This window comes from Temnothorax longispinosus, chromosome 11, assembly GCF_030848805.1.
Source record: "Temnothorax longispinosus isolate EJ_2023e chromosome 11, Tlon_JGU_v1, whole genome shotgun sequence".
Taxonomy (NCBI): Eukaryota; Metazoa; Arthropoda; class Insecta; order Hymenoptera; family Formicidae; genus Temnothorax; species Temnothorax longispinosus.
In genome coordinates this window covers 1,584,278-1,604,642 of record NC_092368.1, presented here as the reverse complement: position 1 = coordinate 1,604,642, position 20,365 = coordinate 1,584,278, and the positions used below count along the sequence as shown (strand labels likewise).

At 40.6% G+C, this 20,365-nt stretch overlaps 1 protein-coding gene and 1 long non-coding RNA gene across 2 annotated transcripts; one reads left to right on the top strand and one right to left on the bottom strand.

The window, feature by feature from the left end:
- Positions 1–155: 155 nt before the first annotated feature.
- Positions 156–4,108, top strand: LOC139821937 (uncharacterized). Its single transcript, XR_011734392.1, has 4 exons — positions 156–739; positions 839–963; positions 1,223–1,346; positions 1,600–4,108. It is a non-coding gene; the product is annotated as an uncharacterized lncRNA (long non-coding RNA).
- A 1,138-nt stretch (positions 4,109–5,246) lies between these two features.
- LOC139822320 (uncharacterized) lies at positions 5,247–19,488 on the bottom strand. The gene is made up of 5 exons (XM_071793929.1): positions 18,450–19,488; positions 8,871–9,188; positions 7,931–8,270; positions 7,407–7,544; positions 5,247–7,165 (listed from the first exon to the last, which is right to left on the bottom strand). Exons 2-5 carry the CDS (start codon positions 9,154–9,156, stop codon positions 7,036–7,038), a joined length of 894 nt encoding a protein of 297 aa, XP_071650030.1. The 5' UTR covers positions 9,157–9,188; positions 18,450–19,488; the 3' UTR covers positions 5,247–7,035.
- Between the last annotated feature and the right edge of the window lie 877 nt (positions 19,489–20,365).

The following is a 20,365-nucleotide window of genomic DNA, read 5'->3' as shown; positions in this document are numbered from 1 at the left end:
ACAACCCTGCGAGATTACGGGTGGATTATAGGGCGTAGAGTCGCGCGGTGCGTGTGTCTGCGGATCGACACCCACCCAACCCTGCGAGATTACGGGTGGATTATAGGGCGTAGAGTCGCGCGGTGCGTGTGTCTGCGGATCGACACCCACCCAACCCTGCGAGATTACGGGTGGATTATAGGGCGTAGAGTCGCGCGGTGCGTGTGTCTGCGGATCGACACCCACCCAACCCTGCGAGATTACGGGTGGATTATAGGGCGTAGAGTCGCGCGGTGCGTGTGTCTGCGGATCGACACCCACCACCCTTAGAAAGTTAGATCAGGGTCGCTCGTGGTGGTTTTAGTCGGTAGGCTATGGGCGCGCGATGCCACGCTGAGGGAGACTCAGGGGATTTCGGTCCTCTGAAGCGCCCCTCGTAACGGTGGTACGCGTGCGCGTAGAATCCGACACTCCCCCTCCCTACACCAGGGCGGGGGTGTCTTTCGAAGATTTCCACCACGTAAAAAAAAAAAAAAAAAAGGTAGAGAATAAATTTTAATTCCTTTTAGCAATTACATTTCTATTAACCGAGAGAAACATTTCGACTATATTGCAACAACGTCGTAAAATTAATGCAATATAGCCGAAATGGCTTCTTGATTTTTCTTTGCATTGCCAAGAGTCTCAATGTGGCTCGAGACTCCTATTTGACCCGAAGGTGGAGGTGGATTTTGCGGCCAGAGCAGCCTGAAAGAAAGTGGTGAGTGTAATTGATTTTTACGTACTATGTTACTTATGTCCAAAAATTTTCTATCTCTTCTGTCTTTACTTAATCGAATCGTTTATTTGAATATTTCAGAAAATAACGACGCTGAACGTGACATCGGAGCAGCGAGGGAATCCTGCGTAGCTGACATTCCGAGCAGCCTGAGAGGAGGAGGAGGCCTAGGATAGGCATCGGGCATCAACGTACCAACACTTCTGGTAAGTGTTACTTTTTATTTTTTCTAGAATTATTATAGAATTCCTTTTTTCGTTTATCCTTATTTAGTTGCTACATTATACCGTGTTTCGAAATATAAATTAGTAAAAAGAAATAATTTGAAAAATTTGATTCAAGTTGATTCTAACGTAGAGATCTTTTTTGGATAAGTAATTTAAGAAAACATTAATCTGAATAATAAATAAGATGTTCGATGCGTGTGACAATTATTTAATCGATTTGATTATTTTTATGTTACAGAAAATATTCACGCTGGAAGGACCATCAGCTTCGCATCGAGGGAACACGATGGACATCTCGAGCAGCCTGAGAGGAGGTGGAGGCCTAGGAGAGGCATCGGGCATCGGCGTACTTAACACTTCTGGTAAGTGTTATTTTTTATTTTTTCTAAAGATATAGAATCTTTTTTTCGTTTGTTTTTATTTAGTTGCTACATTAAACCGTGTTTCGGAATATAAATTAGTAAAAAAAAATAAATCGAAAAATTTGATTCAAGTTGATTCTAACGTAGACTTTTTTCAAAGAAGTAATTTAGGAAAACATTAATCGTAATAACGAATAAGATGTTCGAAGTGCGTGACAATTATTTAGTCGATTCGATTATTTTTATGTTACAGAAAATATCCACGCGGGAAGGAGTATCTTCGCATCGAGGAAACAGTAACTGACATCTCGAGCAGCCTGAGAGGAGGTGGAGGCCTAGAATAATAGCTTCTTGCTTGCAAAAGTTGACATTTATCTAAAAATTAAAATTATAAAATTACGATTATATTTTTCAAAATTATGAGATACGAAATTCGTAATAATTTTGAAAAATGTAATCTTAATTTTGTAATTTTAATTATTGTAATTCGTTATTAATTGAAAATTATATATTTTGAAGAATTTGTTTATAAATTTTACTTTGTTTTTATTAAATATTCGATACTTTACGATGTTATATACCGCATTTCCATGTGGTTGGATACGATCGCTATTTCGGGCTTTTTCGCTGTTCCTCGCGTCAGGTGACCGTTAAGAAATAAGTTCGTACCGGCGCGACGGGGAGTCGTAACGATTTTTAATTTGGAAAGTTATTAGTTTGTTGCCCCGTTGAAAATCGAAGACCCCTGTTGCGGAACCAGAATTAATCTCTGGTTTTCTTATATCTCGGATCCTCGAAAGCAGTGGTTTCGGCACGAGTACGCGACATCAATTCGCGAAATTAATTAGAATTATATATATATAAGAAAAGATTCTATTCTTCTTAATAAAATATTCTTCCATTAACGCTAATATCAGTCATGCTTCTGTTTTGCTGATGAAAATACATTAAAGTAGATATGGATAAAATAACTATTTATAAAATAGAAAGAAAAAAGAAAAAAAAGAAAAAGAGAAAAAAGGAAAAAGAATAAAAAAGAGAGAGACAAAAAATAAAGAATACATTTAGAAAGAGAAGAAAACAAAAAATGTTGCAGAAAAAATGTTGGAGAAATATATATCGTAATGGATATATATTTTAATTATAATAAGAAAGAAATACACCTTAATAATGGAAGAATATTTCAAGTGTAGTTATACGGTCAGGATGCAATGATTTAAAAAACGACTGTCGTTAACTCGTTGCTGAAATGACCGCTATCGGGGGCAATCCGGAAGATCAGGGATTCATTCCTTTCTGCAGCGGGGCCCTTGACATTCAACTGGTTATTATTAAACTTTTTTTCTCGATCTTTTGATTTCTCTGGGTTCGAGAAATCAAGGTATATTCAGCTCACTTTCCATCTTAAGAGTCGTTCTTCTCTACGTCATCAGCAACTGACGGGCGTGTCATCGGCGGAAGGACTTGCTCTGATAAAATCGGTGGTCTAGTTATTTCTTATTTGATCGTTGACTTGAACCGCAAAATTTCTGGGATTTTTTTCTATAATAAGAACATTTAGTAATAAAAAGTTGATGTTTTATTTTTTGTAGTTTTTGCATTAATCAAATTCCTGATTTAAAAGTAGTAAATTTTGATATTATTATACTTATTTCGAACGCCTTTATGTAATCTGGCATTAGTAAAATATCTCAAATGTATGTATTTGTAATATAAATGTAAGTATATATAAATATCTCGAATTTCTTTGTAACGTATTTTATTTAAATTTATTGTATTTTATATAAATGTACAACAATTCTGTACATTTTCTATTTTTTAATGTAAAATAAATTTAATGTAAAATAAATTTTTAAAATGTAATTTCTATGAGAAGAAAAAATTATAAATAATAAAAAAGCACACATGAGAAAAGAAAAGAGGACCGCCGATTAAAGTCGGCGGGGGTGGTGGAGGGCCTCTACAGGTTGGTCCGTTTGCCGAAGTTTTAAACTTTAAATTGAATATGTATAGTTTGTTGAGACAAATTTCTACTTTATTTAAAGTCTCTCTAATATCATATCCGGTAAAAACGTAACAGCCTGTATAATCCGAGAATTCAGTGAATATCAGCGTGGTACGTAGAGGGTGTTGCAATGGTATACAGGTCAGTATGACGGTTTGCCCATTTGTGCAGACACGCATGGTCATTCACAGCTGTATTCACTTTGACGCATTGCATTATATGTGAGTGATTATAATGTGCCGAAGCCTACGCAGCTGTGAACGACCATGTGCGCCTGCACGAATGGGCAACCCGTTATGCTGACCTGTATGTCGGTACAACAACCGGTACATCTATGTTAACTGTCAGCCTAGATTTGTCATACCTCATCACAAGTTCCTTGAATAAGCTCAAACTGCATGGTGCGGACACTTTGAACTGAATCATTTTTATAATATAATAATTTCTATTATTTGTAATCTTCCTGAAAAAGTAGAGAAACATGGTCTTTATCGTAGTTCGTCTTAACGTTAGATCCACACAATACGTAAATTTTAATTAAGAAACTAGAATATAATTCGACATCGAGGTTTCCGTTATATTTGTTTGTTGTGATATTTACAATGATCGGGAAAGGGCAAATTTTAATTCTTTACCAAGAACTTATTATACACATCTGAATTAAATATTTTTAATTTTCTCAACATTACTAATGCGCTTGAATCGAAAGTTATTAAAACGTAGTTTTATATGTAATCTGATAATAATACATAATACTTACTTGGTAATATAAATAAGAGCGATGTAGTTTCTCTCTCTCTCTCTCTCTCTCTCTCTCTCTCTCTCTCTCTCAGGCTTAAAGGTATTATGATCGATCCAACTGGCCAAATTTTATTGATCACAAAAACGCTACGTTCGACCGCAGATTCCGGTCCTTTTCAAGCGTATATACATTACTCACATTCAACAGGCAATTCATGACACTGTGCTCGCAAGTCAGAAACTGAAGACTAGAGGCAGAAAAAGAATTTCCCTTTTGTATTGTGATAACTTAAATAAAATAAAGGAAATATAAAATTAGAGTATCTAAGTAAAACTTACATGATTATGTGCTCATAACGACAGTTGTGCAGGTATACCATATGATAAAAAAGCTGCACAACTGTCGTTATGAGCACACAACGACGCATAACGATCGAGTTAAAGAATCGCACTACTGGCGTAACGAAAACGAGCGTAAAACCTGTGAATGGCCAAGTTCCTTACGCTGGTACACCGGTACGTTGTACGCCCACCTGGTAGCAGAGTGACTAACACGTCATTGGATGAGTGATAATAACGTCTTAATGATATCTTTAACGTCTCAATAAGACTTCTTTAGATGTCATCTTGCTACTTGGGCGTTAGTTGGCTCCATTAGCTCCATAAGATTTCATCTCACCTTTTCACTGCATGACTCCACCTATTGTTGTCAGATTAGTCCTCAAGATGATGTTCACCATTGCTAAGAGACCTAACAAAGCCTTTTCACGTGCCCACCGAGTCCGGTATATCGTTTTCCACTCGCCCATTGACTCAAACAGATCAATTCATTACTCAATAACTATAGCAAATTTTACAAAATGGTACGTGACTTTTTCTTTCAGTTTGAACCAATTTACCTTCACACGTTAGCTTTCTTAAAAATTGCCAGACACCCTTATAATCCATATCGTGATAATTATCTATATCCCATAATCTGCTCAATAAAATTGATAAGCGGAGCTTTTCCGGCAAGTCGACACAAAGTGTCTCGTTTCGTCTTTGTTACTCATTGCCAAAAAAGAAAGATAGAACGACGTTCGTGTTGACTTGTATCGCTTGCCGGAAATAATAAAAAGTTCAAAAAATAAAAGTTTAATGAATAATATAATTAGACTCGTGAAAGTGTCAGAGATTTAACGGCGAATGCGAGTCAGGCACGGAACGTGTGATGCGCAAATAAATAAAACGAATACGTGTATTTAACAGTGACGAACGTTTCGGCTCTTTTTTCGAGCCATCTTCAGCGTTTATTAGGAAAAGAAGATTTTAATTAAAAAAGTTTAATGATTTCGAAAAAATATGTTCGTTAAATCCGTTGTTTAGTACATATTATGTTGTACAAGAATTATGGTGTGTAATAGTTCATTTATCAATTTATCACAGCAGTTTATATTTTTATCTATAAATTTTTTTCGAGGACAGGGGTCTCTCTCTCTCATCTCTGTACATATTATTATTATTATTTTTATACGAAAGAATTACGTTGAACGTACATAGAAAGTCGCATTTCTAGAAAATATATTTTATTGTAATTATTATTTATACTTTACACTTGTCCACGCGACAATATTTCATAAATAGCTCCATTTTACATTCAGTAATGAAGCAAACTGTACCAATACATATTACTATATTTATATTGTTACGCCCGCGCCGAGGCGCCCGGTAGATGCGAGCCGGAGAAGTCGCGAGTCGTCCCCTTGACGACTCGCGAATTCTTCACTTTTTCTCCGGGCGCGGGCGTCTCGGCGCGGCCGTAAAAATATTATGGCAGCAGGGTGTCGCGTTTCGGAATTCTCGAATATCCGGTACGTGCCGTGATAGTGCCTCATTGTACAGGACATTGTCCCAAAAGTGTCCGCATGCCAATGTCCAGAATCTCACGAAGAAGCTTAAAAGCTTAAAATTTCGATCAAGACTTAGATTATAAATCGTAACTTATCGTATAAAATTATGTGTGAAAGAAATTAAATTAGAATTATTCGATAGTCGTTTAACAAGAGTTCAATTATATATACAACGATTCACTCGAAATATATATCTATATTAATTATTAATATGTAAATCAAATTAATAAATTATATCACCTACGCATGCGAGAGGAAATACTTATTATTCTACTTTCATCCCTGTATGAACACACAAATGCACGAGACCGACGCTTTATCGTTGATCTGTGCTTCTCCTCGCGATCCTGTACGAACAATCGTACGCAGCTATAGCTATATGGCTATTCTCATGCTGTACAAAACAACAAAGCATATAAAACAACAATCGTTAGCGTCACGTGTTTTACAATGCCGGCGACTAGCCGAAACTTCTGACAGTTTCTCGTGTTACGGATGGTATGTATGTACATGTATGTAGCGTTATACGAACATTTTCGGCCAAGAATTCAATCTATCATATTATCATGGTCACGATAATGGTAATCTCTTTATCCACGCGCTCTGTTATCTATTTTAGTTATCTAGCAGCCTTTCCTCGCCAGGGTCGTACGAATTCTTCCCGTGCGTCTCGCATTTACAGCGATTCCGTATTTACAGGGCATGTTAATCGCACATCATTTAATTGCGATTTCCGATCTATAGCTTAATTAATTAAACGATATCTTCTCGTACGCGATGGATTCAGAGTCAATCGACTATGGGCCGAACAAAAACTGCCCATCAAACACCAATCAACATGTAACTTAACACATGGTGCGTAGGGTACATGTTACTTGGTGTTTGCTGGATGATGATTAACAGTAATGAGGATAAGTCAGTTCCCCTTCCCTCTTTAAGACAGAATTCTTATTTTACTTGAATGGAATTCGTGAAAGAATCTGCGCTCGGGAGAGGGAGGACGAGACTTTTGCGCGTGGACCACCGAGAACAACTATAATTACCTATACTAAAACTACATGGGTTGTACGGTGTCCTTTGTGTTATGCCCCGATATCCTCGTGAGAGGCTCTTCGTCGAGATCGTTGGAGATTTGATTCCAATGTTCATCCTCCTCTTCCTCCTCTTCGTGCAACGAATCTTTCCTGAAAAGCAGAGACACAGTTTCTTTAATGTCGTAATAAGGATTAAGAACAAGAACAGATTAGCGAAATTAGCTTTTCGAGGGATACTTTGATCAAAGTAAAAATCTAATCTTGTAATTTACGGTTGTAATTTGCGGGCTATATTTAAAAATTTTTTTTACGATATCAATTTCTGTTAAACGATAATAATAATCGAGGAATTTTGGGAGATTTTCACTCTTATTATCAGAACATTACTAACTGATACTTGTTGCTGGACGGCAGAAATAAAGATTTCGGACAGTCCTTGAAGTAGGGCCAACACTCGCCATGAAATTTCCCGCGGTTCTCCGCCTCGACGTATTCCTTGAGGAGATTTGCGAACGGCGATCGGCTGGCGCTATAAAGATAAAACGTTTGTATTTAACGTCACGCTTTTTTATACGGTTTATTATAACTATTTCCAGTTACGGAACAAAATTATTTGGCAGGGCGCTTTTCCAATATACTTTAATCCAGGAACGGGCGCCTGGTGATTTTCACAGTATCGAAAAAATAAAGCTCATGCCACAGTAACGGAATAAATGGCGTGCGCGTAGCGTAGTGTTCTGGTACTAATAAATTATCGTACATAGAACAATCATAAACATATAATTAATAACAATGACTTTTCATTGAGATGTAAAAATCATCTCAGGTGACAATTTATAAAAAGAAGAAAAAAACCAGGCACCCGTTTCCGCGTTAAAGCTCTACGCGAGTCCGGAATGTTTATCCTTCACTTACGTGAAGAATAACTTGAGCATTTCACCGATCAGCCCAAAGTTGTTCAGATGGTGTCCCTGAACCTCGCAGATCGCCCTCAACAGACACGCTTTCCCGTTCATTCCCAGCGTGCTCAGCATATCCTCGGCGGTGCCGTAAAGCAGGGCCCGTTCGCCGCCGTGGAACGCATTTCTCGGCATCTCCGTCGCATCCCGCTTGTGTAATCTGCGCTTGATAAACGCCGCGATGAAATCCGCCATCATCATGCCGGCCTGCCGGCCCTTCAGCTTCCTGTCGAAGCTCGGCGGCAAAGCGCCGTACGGGTTCTCGTTATCCGTCAGGCCCAGCTTATCGAAGTCGACTGGAAAAGAAAGACGCGTGATGATTCTAATATCGCGATTTTCTGTAGGATCAATCCGGGAATGGTCATCTGGGATGATTATCCTCAGTGTCGAAAAAATGAAGCTCACATTATAATAATTTTAACACTAGAACTATCAAGGAGGCCAACATGACTTTGACATTTTTTAAAATAATTATTATTTATTTTTAGAACGTCACAATTTCTGAAATTTTCCCTCACTTTTATTGAAATATACAGATAATTAATTTGTTTTCTCTCTCTCCTTTTTTCATTTTAATCCTTTCGGTAGAAATACGTACGAGACCTTACATATAGGTATATTGGTTAAATCTTTGGTAGTTTCAGTGTTAACGTACTTTTTTCGTTTTTTAAAATATTTTTTTTGTTTTTCCTTACTTTTTTTTTTAAATATATTGAATAAATCTATATACACACTGTCCTCAAATACTAATAAATTATAGAACAATGAAAAATATTCAATATGTAATTATTATAATAATAATGACTTTTGGGTTGTACAAGTCACCCCCGATGATCGTTTATGCAAAAAAGAAAATAAGATGACCGTTTCTGGGTTAATCACACGGACAAACTCACTCGTGAACGGCAGACTGATGGTCATGTTGCTGAGGAAGCCGTAAGGCGGGTGCCGGACAAAGGGCAACGCCAACGTTGGCGTGATTGTCATCACGGTGCCAGGTGGTAGCGCGATACGACCGTCGTTCGTGAACCAGAAGACCCTCTTCTGTCGGTGATGCGGTGCCTGGCGAGAAGAGGACTCGCCCTCGTGAACGGTACCACCGGCACCGCCGGACGTGGACGACTCCTTCAGCACAACCAGACCGAGCAGCAGTTGCAACAGAAGACGTCCTCTCTGCGACATCCTGCGCTGTCCAAGTTGTCGCGACGAGACACCTGTTATATGAGCGTATTGTTACACAGAGACAAATTACGAAAACGTTCTACGCGCGAATTTACCGGAGAAACCTACGCCGAAAAAAAGAAGTATCGAAAAGCTTACACTACCGTTCAAAAGTTTGGAAGCACTAGGTTTTAAGAAAAACAAAACAGTGGCAGTGGTGCTAATACTTCCAAAGAAAAATGCCATATGAGAAACTTTAGTTTTTATAGTTTAAGTAAAATATAATAATAATTATTATTATTATTATTATTAATATGATATTTATTACTATATTTTATTCAGACCATGACAACTTGTTTTTTTCTTGAACAGTTAAAACAGATAGCAAAGTTTCTCGTATGACATTTGGCTTTGGAAGTATTAGCACCACTGTTTTGTTTCTTGTAGCAACAACAAATAGTAAGCAATAACTATCTATAATTTTCTTATAAGAATTTTAACTTTATTTCAATTTTTTTTTCTTGGTTGAATTAAGATATAAATGACTCCATTCAAGCAAGTTTTCTTCAAGATTATAGATTGTTGCGTTATACACGGTTATATATGCAAGTCTTGATTTGATACTTTTTCTTTTCCTTTGTACGAATTAGAGCGATTGAGATTTCTTTTGATCCTCAAGTTCATCGTTCTCGCGCGTTCGTCTCTCCGAGAGACGAATAAATTCGCGATCATAGGGGGGAAGGGAGGGGCTAAATAGGTACCAGACAGCATCGACGGTGGACCGTAGATTAGATTAATCGTTTTATTTGCGAACGAAACGCGTATAATAATTCTCATCCTCCTGATGGCTCGCCGGCGCCTCAAGTAGGCCGCGCGACGGACCCCGCGGAATTATTTGCGATAAATCCCGCGACGATGCATGCGTATACTGCTATGTATCGCAGTCACGAGACTTACGGTACCCGCGGTGTACCGCGATTGAAGCGTCAGGGAAAAACTCTTCTGCGACAGGTATCGCCGATGGATTTTGTCGCGCGTCTGCTTCTTCGTCGTCGTTGTCGTTATAGCGGCGGCATAGTCACATCCTGGTTCGTGCAAGAATGGACGAGGCACGCGCGAGAAAATTTTCCCCTGATTGATATTCGGGACGGGTAGTGCACCTCGCGCTGTCCAATTCGGCCAATTAGAAACTTAATTTGTGGGTAAGGAGGATAGAGGGATATCCCCTCTCAGGGGGATAACTGTGCCCCTTCGTCGCGCCGATAAGCTAAACGCCCATTTATCACGTTGAATGAAAATTCGAATGTGAGATGTGAGAATTATTCGCTGAGATAAATGTCGGAGAACGTTGTAAACAGCTGAGACGGAGAACGGAGCGAGTTTTCGTGGAGCTGGAGACTTGGGGATTCGGGGGAACACTTGAATTAAACATTAGAAAACTATGAACTTGACACGTTAAATTCGTAGTGTCAAATTAGACTCAATGTGAGTGATTTTTAATCATTTCTATAGGTCGCCATTACTCCTACTCTCAATATGTCATTAATTTAACTAAAACAATGTTAATTTAACTAAACCAATGGAATTAAAATAATACTGTTTTGTGTCAAAATAATAAATTTCGACACAAATGTAATTAAAAATAAGAAAATGTTATTTAACTCAACATTCTGGTTTAGATTTCATCTTTTAATATTTAACATGTGAGTGAGAATCCGGAAGAAATCACATTCATGGGATTTTCGTTTCATCACAATATTACCGCCATTACGTTTCTATATTACGCGATTACGTGACGCCAGCGGAGGATATCATAACTTACACACATACACGGCGAAATCGCACGCGGCGCACCGTCTTAATTATGACGAACGCGCCGCGGAACGCGATGTCGATCGTTATCGCGAACTACGTGCTGCGGCATACACGCGTCTCTCCTCTCCCTTTACGTCGAACCTGCGTGACGACGCGCATCTCGTCGCCGTGTCTGCTTGCCGGTCACCGGGACATTACGTGCGCGAGTCCATTAGGCTTTGGTCATACGACCGGCCTCCCTACCGCGAAATGAGCTTCTCCCTTTGATCGGTGTGTAACAGTATATAAACTGCAAAACAGCGTGGTCAAGAGGAACCGGATGACCGGGCTGTTGCCCTAGAAAAATGCAAGTCGCGTTTGTCCGTATACCGTCGCACTCGTTCCTTTTCCCCTGAAATGGGCTGTTCGCCTCACGCGCTCACACTGTTAAATTCGTAGTGTCAAATTCTACACAATTTGAGTCATTTTAACCCTTTCTGTAGGTCGCCACTACTCCTACAAAAAAAAACTATGTCTTTAACTTAACTAAACCAATGAAGTTGAAATAATACTGTTTTGTGTTAAAATAATAAATTTTGACACACATAGTAATTAAAAATAACAAAATGTTATTTAACTCAAGGTATTAATTGGTTTAAATTTAATCTTTTAATATTTAGTAGTGTAGGTGGAACATAAAACTCATAATGACATCATCGTGACTTTATTATCACTTAAAAGTTATCTGAACATGTCTATGTAATTTTTAAAAGTGATCATCATGAAGTCATTATAAGTTTTATGTACTACCTAGGCGAGCACCGCTAACCCCATCGTAAGTCCGAGCTAAGATATTGATACATAATATAATTTATTGTGTCTTAATCTTAAATTAATTATCGATAGCGTTTGGTATTATGCTGATGTAATATTTTCCTTAAATCTCTTGGGAATACATTGATATCATCAATATAATTGTCTTTCTCAACATCTTGAATTGATGGAAATAAATTACATTGATATGATCTTACGCAACTATATACATAGTCAATGAGCGTTTCGGTTCTGTAATTGCGGCATGAATTTTCGGCGCATTAAATTCGCGAGAAGGGTCAATACCCTCGTACCACGGTATCGTTTCTTTTTATAAAACCTGCCCAAATTTGGATTTAACTCGTTTTACGCAATCGTGCCTCGACTGTTGTAACAAACCGGTCATCACCCTCACAAAAAAAAAGATGAGAGAAGTAACGTTTCTGCGCATTATCTTCCTCGAGAAATCAGTGGAATCACCGGAAACGGATCAACACGATTCGATCTAGATTGAATGGCCTACATTGTTTAATGCGTGGCGAGACTTGAAGTTCGGCGAGCGGATGGGGAGGAGGGTTGGGCCGACCGCTAAGTGTCATCGTTCGGAATACGAATTACGATTGACCCCCATATTTCGATATGTGCGCCGTGTCGTGCGTGTTCTTTGCGAGGGGGGCGCGCAACCGCGCGCGCGCGGCCGACGCGCCTCAAAATTAAACTCTGGGTAATCAGGTCCGGGTACTGATAGGTATATATTGGGCCGCGCGCGCTTTTGACGAGGCACCGTTAGTTAGCTCGCAAAAAAACCGGGTCGGTTTTTAAGATCCTGATTCCTGCAGGCGATCCGCGAGAAAGGAATGAAACGGCAGAATTCGGTAATATACCGAATAACCGTTTCGGTAATCATCGGGCCGCTAAAATGCCGACTCGAGATGTCGGTGATTGGCTTGAGGAATTCTTTTCACGCGAACGGATTCTTATTATTGTAAAAATAATACCAAGGGTGCCAGTTTTTGAGAGACATATTATACTTTGAGAAGGTTCATCGTTGTTATTGCTATCGCATATTGATCGATTTTATCGCGTCTTTCCTGTTCATTCGGTGAAATTTGACCAATCAGAGTAGTAAAGTTCACTAAACTCGAGATCAGTTTTCTTTATTCTGATTGATTAAATTTCAATCCAATCCCAATCCCAATCCGTATAGTCTGATACGGGCTTTATCAGATCGACGCCCTCAGCTCTCCCTGCGTTAATTCGCAAAGCTCTCCTCTGGATTCGCCGTCGTTAAGTCTTCCACTCTTCCCAATTAATACGAAAAATTTGTCGTGCGATAAATGAAGTAGTGCTCTTAGGTCTGCCGCCTAAAATCAGTTCACGGTTGAGTTGCAGCGAACTGATTTCAACGATAAACGCAAAACGTTATACGGTTTTTGCTTCGGACATTGCAGAGTTTGCAACCGCGAGGTTGCACCGATCTTAATATATGCATCCACGTACAGATGGATATTTTATGTTCCTTTCGCATCAAAATGCAGCGAATTCCTGACCTAGTGCCTCCTATACTCGCGCTTAACGGTAGTATCGTTATAATGCGCCGTACTTTAAAGAATCGCGCTCCCGATGACTTCCGCGAGGCGAAAGGAAAAAAAAGAAGGCGAGGAGAAGATGAGGAGAAGGATTCGTTATCCCTAAAGCGATGGCTCGAAGCCACGATAAATCCCCGCGTGGCTCGCGCGGGCTCGTCGTCGATAATTGTAATCAAGATAACTTGTACCCCGACTGATCTCCCCCTCTGTGTCTCTCGGGGGGTCGAACATCTCATTCGCGACTTCAAGCGTCGAGCGCGTGGCATTACATCGCGAGCGTCGTAGAACTTTAATTTACGGTGCGCGTAGCCACGTGTGTCGGGCGAGTAATTACCGCGCGCTCGTAATCAGCTACTCTCTAAGTATAAACGACACGTGCGCATGTTTTTGCCGTGCCGGCAATTACGACGGGCTGGAGTAATTATTATAGAATATTGTAGAAAAAGAATGTACATATTGCTGCGTAATGTCAAAAGGAATAGTGAGACATTAACGGAATCTTCAATCTCGATATGCCTTTCGATACGTCTTATCGTATCGAATATCAGTTATGATATGATCCTTTTTTAAATAGCGACGTAAGGAAAGATACATTTCAATATCGAGGCGGATTTGAAAAATTTACATGTCGCAAATATCAACGCACATGCAGTGTTAAATTCGTTGTGTTAAATTATACTCTATATTTGAATAATTTTTTTTACCATTTCTATAAGTCGCCCCTGCTCCTACTCAATATGTCGTTAACTTAATTAAAACAATGTTAATTTAATTAGACTAATAGAGTTAAAATAATACTGTTTTGTGTTAAATTTTACAATAATAAGTTTCGACACACATGCTAGTTAAAAATAACATTTAACAAAAAATATTATTTAATTCAAGGTATTGGTTTAAATTTCATCCTTTAATGTTTAACAGCGTGGGATCGCGATTTCACGATCCGCGGATTTCCCTGTGTTTATCGTGCATTCGTACGAAAGTGAACGTGGCGATTTGCAGATATCTCGATGCGATTATAGCCACGTGCTATTACAACGATCCAGACAGAATCATATGGATGCAAATTTAAGCACTTTATCTTGTCGGTATAATAAGGATTGATCAAACAGAATCATCGATCAATCGAATGTTGAGAGAAAATAACAATGGATTCTGAACGTTTTAACTGAGGGAAACTAACTAAATATCGCGGGAAAGTAATCGAGAAGAATCAGTCGTGGTCGAGAGTCAAATTCTGCATCTCCATAATGATAATGCAAGGACGAACGTTGGACTGGCAAAGAAAGTCCATCTGAATGTAAATTTATTTTTCAATTTCGTTGATCTTACCTAACAGAGAGAGCACCTTTCAAAGTATAACACGCTAAGTCCAATGTAACGGTTATCGAGAAATAGGCTAATGATTACTTTCAACAAAAAATTACTTTTTTTCGAGCACAAGAACGAAACTAATCGTTTTTGGTAGTCTTTTGAACGCTAAATACGATCCCGTTTGCCAAATTGCTCTGTCACGTTACAATGTTGAATATCCCAAAGTTGATCGGCATAACAGGATTTCTAATTAATATGAATTGTCTTTAATTTCAGAGCTGGCGGCAACATGTGCGATAGCTCCTTCACCGAAACTCTCTGCGGTATTCAGGGGATGACGAGTACATCGCCATCCAGGTAATGTCGATGTCACATCAGGGTAGCAGGCCTCTCAGGGGGGTAACGCACTCGGTTAGGCAGGCAAGATGATGCGGGTGGAGCACATCAAACGCCCATGAACGCTCTCATGGTTTGGTCACGATTATAACGATGGAAGATTCAAAAAAATTTGAAAATGCACAACAGCGAAGAGACTCGATAAGTAAATGTCCAATTTCTAGATTTATCCCTATTTCCACGAATGACTATAAACTTCAAAAAACGCTGATTTCTCGGAAAGATTGAACCTTGATATTTCCCCGAATTCTTTTTATTTCTAGAATTTCGGTTAGTTGTGCGTGAGTTAACGTTATGTAACATTTAATTAAGTTTACATTTAATTAAGTTTACATTTAATATAAAGTTATAACATATATCGTGCTTTTCGGCTCTACTTTGAACCATTTTCAACGAAGCGGTAATAGATAAGTTAAATAATCTGACACTGTCCGACGAGCATTGAAACAAACATCTCAAGATTGAAAATAAACAGTGTGATTTTCACGAAAAAAATACTAGTAAAATCTGCTACCATTTATAGTCTGCAAATCAATCGATAATAAGATTACCATAATAAATTTTCAAAGCTATAATTTCGTTCTTGTGCTCGAAAAGAAGTAATTTTTTGTTGAAAGTGTCATGGGTCTATTTCTCGATTATCAAGCGTTACATTGGTCTATGATCTTAGCGTGTTATACTTTGAAAGGTGTTCTATTAGGTAAGATAAACGAAATTGAAAAACAAATTTACACTCAGGTAGACCTCCCTTGTGAGGCCCGAATACCACTGGCTGAAACCGGGTCACTCCAGACTTGAAACCAGTCAGATGGGCCCCAGTCGGGCGAGTACGGAAAATCCGGATTTTCAGGGAACCGCGAAATGTTACGGGACGCGATACTGACACGTCGCTTTATAATACGAAGCTCTGATATATTGACGCGAATACCGTTCGTACGAGAGGAAAGTGGGATAACGTACTCGTGCCGAGGAGGTCTAGACAGTTAACAGCTTAATCACGTGCGATAAATCGAATAGATCTACGTGCAAGACCTTCTGGCATTTTATCGATACGTTCATTGTTACATTCATAGTGTCAAATTATACTCCATTGGAGCCATTTTTAATCATTCCTGTAGGTCGCCACTGCTCCTACTCAATATGTCATTAATTTAATTAAAACACTGTTAATTTAACTGAACCAATGGAGTTAAAATAATACTGTATTTTGTATCAAAATAATAAATTTCGACACACGTGTAGTTAAAAATAACAAAATGTTATTTAACTCAAAGTATTGGTTTAAACTTCGTCCTTTAATATTTAACAGTGATGATTGCCTAAGCGAAACGGCAGTCTTACGTTCATTTCCCTCGCGATCATTGACAATTTTTCGTCCACTTCACTTATGCCAACGTCGGTTAACTGTAAGCTTCGGTTAAACTCATTCCTCGTCTCTTTCCAAGGGGGCAGTTAGACAGAGACGAAGAGTGAGTTTAACCGCGGAAGGTTACAGTTAACCGACGTTGGTGAAATTGGCCCTTAGAGAATTCATAAAAAGAGTTTGAGAGGATTTTAATGAAGCTCTCTCGCAGCGCGATCTCAATTAATCTCAATCTCGCCGTAATGGAATTTTCACTCGTGTCCTCGCTAGGAAAATAAAGAGAGGTCACTCTGCCACGTGCACAATCATCGTCCTCCACGTGCGCGGACGAAACGTGCAGGCGCGAGATGCAAAAGCCTTCGGCCTTGCCTCGGTTTCAGAAAATATGCACCGCGCACTGTGTGAAAATGTGCACAAGCGACCGTTATGCCACATCCACGCGTAACCATGTGGACTGGTCGATCAGTAATCATAAGCCTCGGCGTATTCACTACACGCGCTTAACCACGGGAGATTAACCCGTTCGCTCACTTCAGCAAACCGGCGATGGCTCTCGTCCCGCGATCCACACCTGTCCGTCATCAAACGCTTTTTCGAATGGCGACGCGGAGGGAAAAAGAAACCCGAAGCGGGGAAGAAGTCCCAAGACGGCAGGCGACGATGAAAGAAAAGAGGTTTGACGCTCGATTAAGCCTGACATCACCGAGGAAGAGAAGAAAGGCCGTTCTGCGGCCGCTTGTTGCCGATGTAAAAAGAATTTCACTGTGGTAAACGTTCATTCAGTGAGAATAGAAACAAAACATATAAATAATAATACTTCTCGATGCGGAACAATGTGCTCTTCTACATTTTCCGTCAAAAGTGAATTTACTTAAATAGCCAAACCTGCACAGACAGATTCTGAGCAGATCTTGCAGTAAATTTTTGGTGCCAAAAAAGGCAACAAATTTCACAGGGAAGCTGCTGTATCAGATGGTGTCAAACTGTTGTCAAACCAGAATAACAGGTAGGATGAGCAGATTGGCAGAGCAGAAACCCTGCTGCCTGTTTACATCGCCTGTCAGCTGGCTTTGTCTGCGTGATTTCTGTTACTAATCTGCTCACATTGGCTGCGTTCGCTTTGGACATTTTCGTGCTGAAAGCATCGCTCCATCTTTTTTCAATATGTAATTAGCAATAAGGATGGACTGTAATGAGCAATAAAGATAGACTCAGCACGAAAGCGCCCAAAGCGAACGCAACCATTGTCAGCGGGCTCTGTCAACAGAACACGAGTTTACGCAGGTATTAACTCCCTCGATCCTATCTGGCTATCCGGAGGGAAAGAAAAAGAATGAAGGAAGGATGCCACGCGCTTTGGTTTTGGATCTGGTCAAATTTTCTGGATTTCTGTGCGCATGCTGCTAACATTTTACTTACTGGGCATAGCATCGGAGGGAATGCAATTCACATATTACAACCCGAGAAGAATACACAACTCAAACAATTTTTAATTAAGCCTATAAAAAATAACTTAAATAGCTTAAAACGTTACCTCTCTACGTAATAGTGTCACAAGTCTATATGCAACTGCACGGGGCAGAAGTGTCGTTATTCTTTTACATTCTTATGTTGCGGTTTCTTGGATGAATAGTGCCATATGAGTGAATTGACAAGTAAATCCATAGCAGATCTCTTCAAGAAACAGTATAAGTTTCATTATAACATTTAATATCGTAATTGTAATTGCGTTAGAGTTAATTAAAAAACAATTTAAAAAATTAAATTTGTTTTGCTCTCCTGAAAATTGTGAATTTTTGAGTTGTGACAGTCTGCTTCTCGGGGTGATATATTTGACAGACGGATGAGATTGTTAAAATTATAAAGAAGGGAAAATGCGTTGCCCCCGGTATGTATACGGAGATAAAAATTTAACTTGCGAGGAGTATCGTACTCTCGCGCAAATCCAGAAAACGGAAGTGAAAAAAGAAGAGAGGAAAGCGGGAAGGGGGAGTTACATCGAAATAATCGCGATTTAAGCTTGAATCGCGCCGGTGTTATCTCACCTTTTGTTCAGCCGCAGGCGCGTTTCTTTACGGCGATACGAAGTCGCCGGCGGGACGATATGTAGGGTAATCTTGACACACACTGATTAACAGAGTTGATTAACAAAGCCGCGCGGCGCGGCGCACTCTGCCGCGATCGCTCTGCCGGCGCGGCGTATTCCTCGCTCCGATGCCGGATAGCCGGATAGCCCCCCAATTTACACGGGCATACCTCCCTCGATCCCTCGGTCCGGAGGTTCCCGGTGAGAAGGAAGAAAAAAAAAGGAAGACACGCGGTGGCACACGCGCGTACGCGCGGCGCACGGGACCACCTTACCCGGCGCGCATTGTCGGCCGTGAAAAATGGAACGGCGCGAGGAGGAGGCGGGCGATCCAGTTCTCCGCGCGCGCGTCGTTAAACGAACACCCGTTTCCCGTTCCTATCGCGCTATCCGGAGAACGGCCGACGAGCGGATATTGGCGTACACGCTCCTCCCGACCGCGGCTCGCGATTTATCATCGCAAATCGCGCCCGCGCGTCGATCCTTATCCGCGGTTATTCTTCATCCCAGTTCACCGGCGAACTGGGTGCGGTGGTCCCCTGTGCCCTTGCACCTGGAGGGTCGATCGGATTCGTCACCGCGAATCCAAGTTTCGCGAAACTTCGACGTGGATGAGCGTTACATTAGGCGATTTTTTTCAAACCAATTGAATCGGCAAGTGAGTCTGATTATTTCATCCCCCTTCCCCCCCGGATGACCCCCTGTGCCGTTCCTTGCGAACGGATCTACCCGCGTCTCTTTAATCTTGAAGGAAGCTCTCGGAGCGCTGTCTCGAGCTCTTTGGGGCACCGTTCGACGAATTCGCGCTTCGTAGAATTTAAAATAATCGGCGTCCCATGTCGATCGCCGTGTCGCTGGTCCGGAGACGATTCCTCATTGATCACGGTCGCTACCGCCACGTTTTTGTCCGCGATACGTCAAACGGCCGCGCCGGATTCGGTCCCGTGATCTCGCCCGCTCGCCGAGTCAGCCGACAGTAACTAGCGGCTCGTGGCTCGTGCTCGCTCCGACTTTCAGACTGACCGCGCTCCCGCACGTCGTCTCCGGCACGAGACCACGCGTCTCCCTCCTCGAGTTACGCGCCGTGGATTACCCTCCTCGCCGGCTTCGTCATTCAAGAATACACACACCTCCTCGTCCAATTATCTCCAATTCTCCGGTCGAGGGGAAACGACGCGAGTCGCGCGATTCCTCCGAATAAGCCTACAAAAGAAAATACAATTAAGTCGATGAAACGTCAACGCGGAATCAGAATGGAGAGAAATCTTAAATAAATAATAATTAATAATTGAATCTTAAATAAATCGCATTGGGTAAGGAGGGTTCGGATTAAAGGTAATACAAAGGTATTGTCCGGAGTAGCGGCGTGTCGTGGCTATTCGCGAACCGAGCTGTCGCTGAATCTAAATCACGAAGTGATATTGGGAGCACGAGAACGAAGAGACACAAGCGGAAAAGGAAGACAGGCGTTACGTAAAATGAAAGAACCAGCCGGCCGGAGAATGAAAAAGGGGAAAATCGAGGGGGCATCCACGAAGATAGCGGTATATAAGCGTCGCTGTAAAAAGGAGAAAAAAGGGGGTTAAAGAGGGAAAGGTAGTTACGGTTAGATCTTATGATAAGATTTTATAATAAAGATTACCGTTAACAATGACGAAAGCGCTACCTCCTCGCCGTCGGGATCACCCCTCAAATATCGACTGTAATTAATACATCCTTGACTCGAGGTCTTCCATCAGTGTCCAGTGGTGTCCAGGTCCTCCTTCCCACGCCAACGTTGGACGAGAAGAGATTTAGGAATCGGCTTTGGTCAAACGACTTACGACTTGGCAGTCTAATACTTAAAGATTTGTGAAGAGTATGATGACGTTAAAT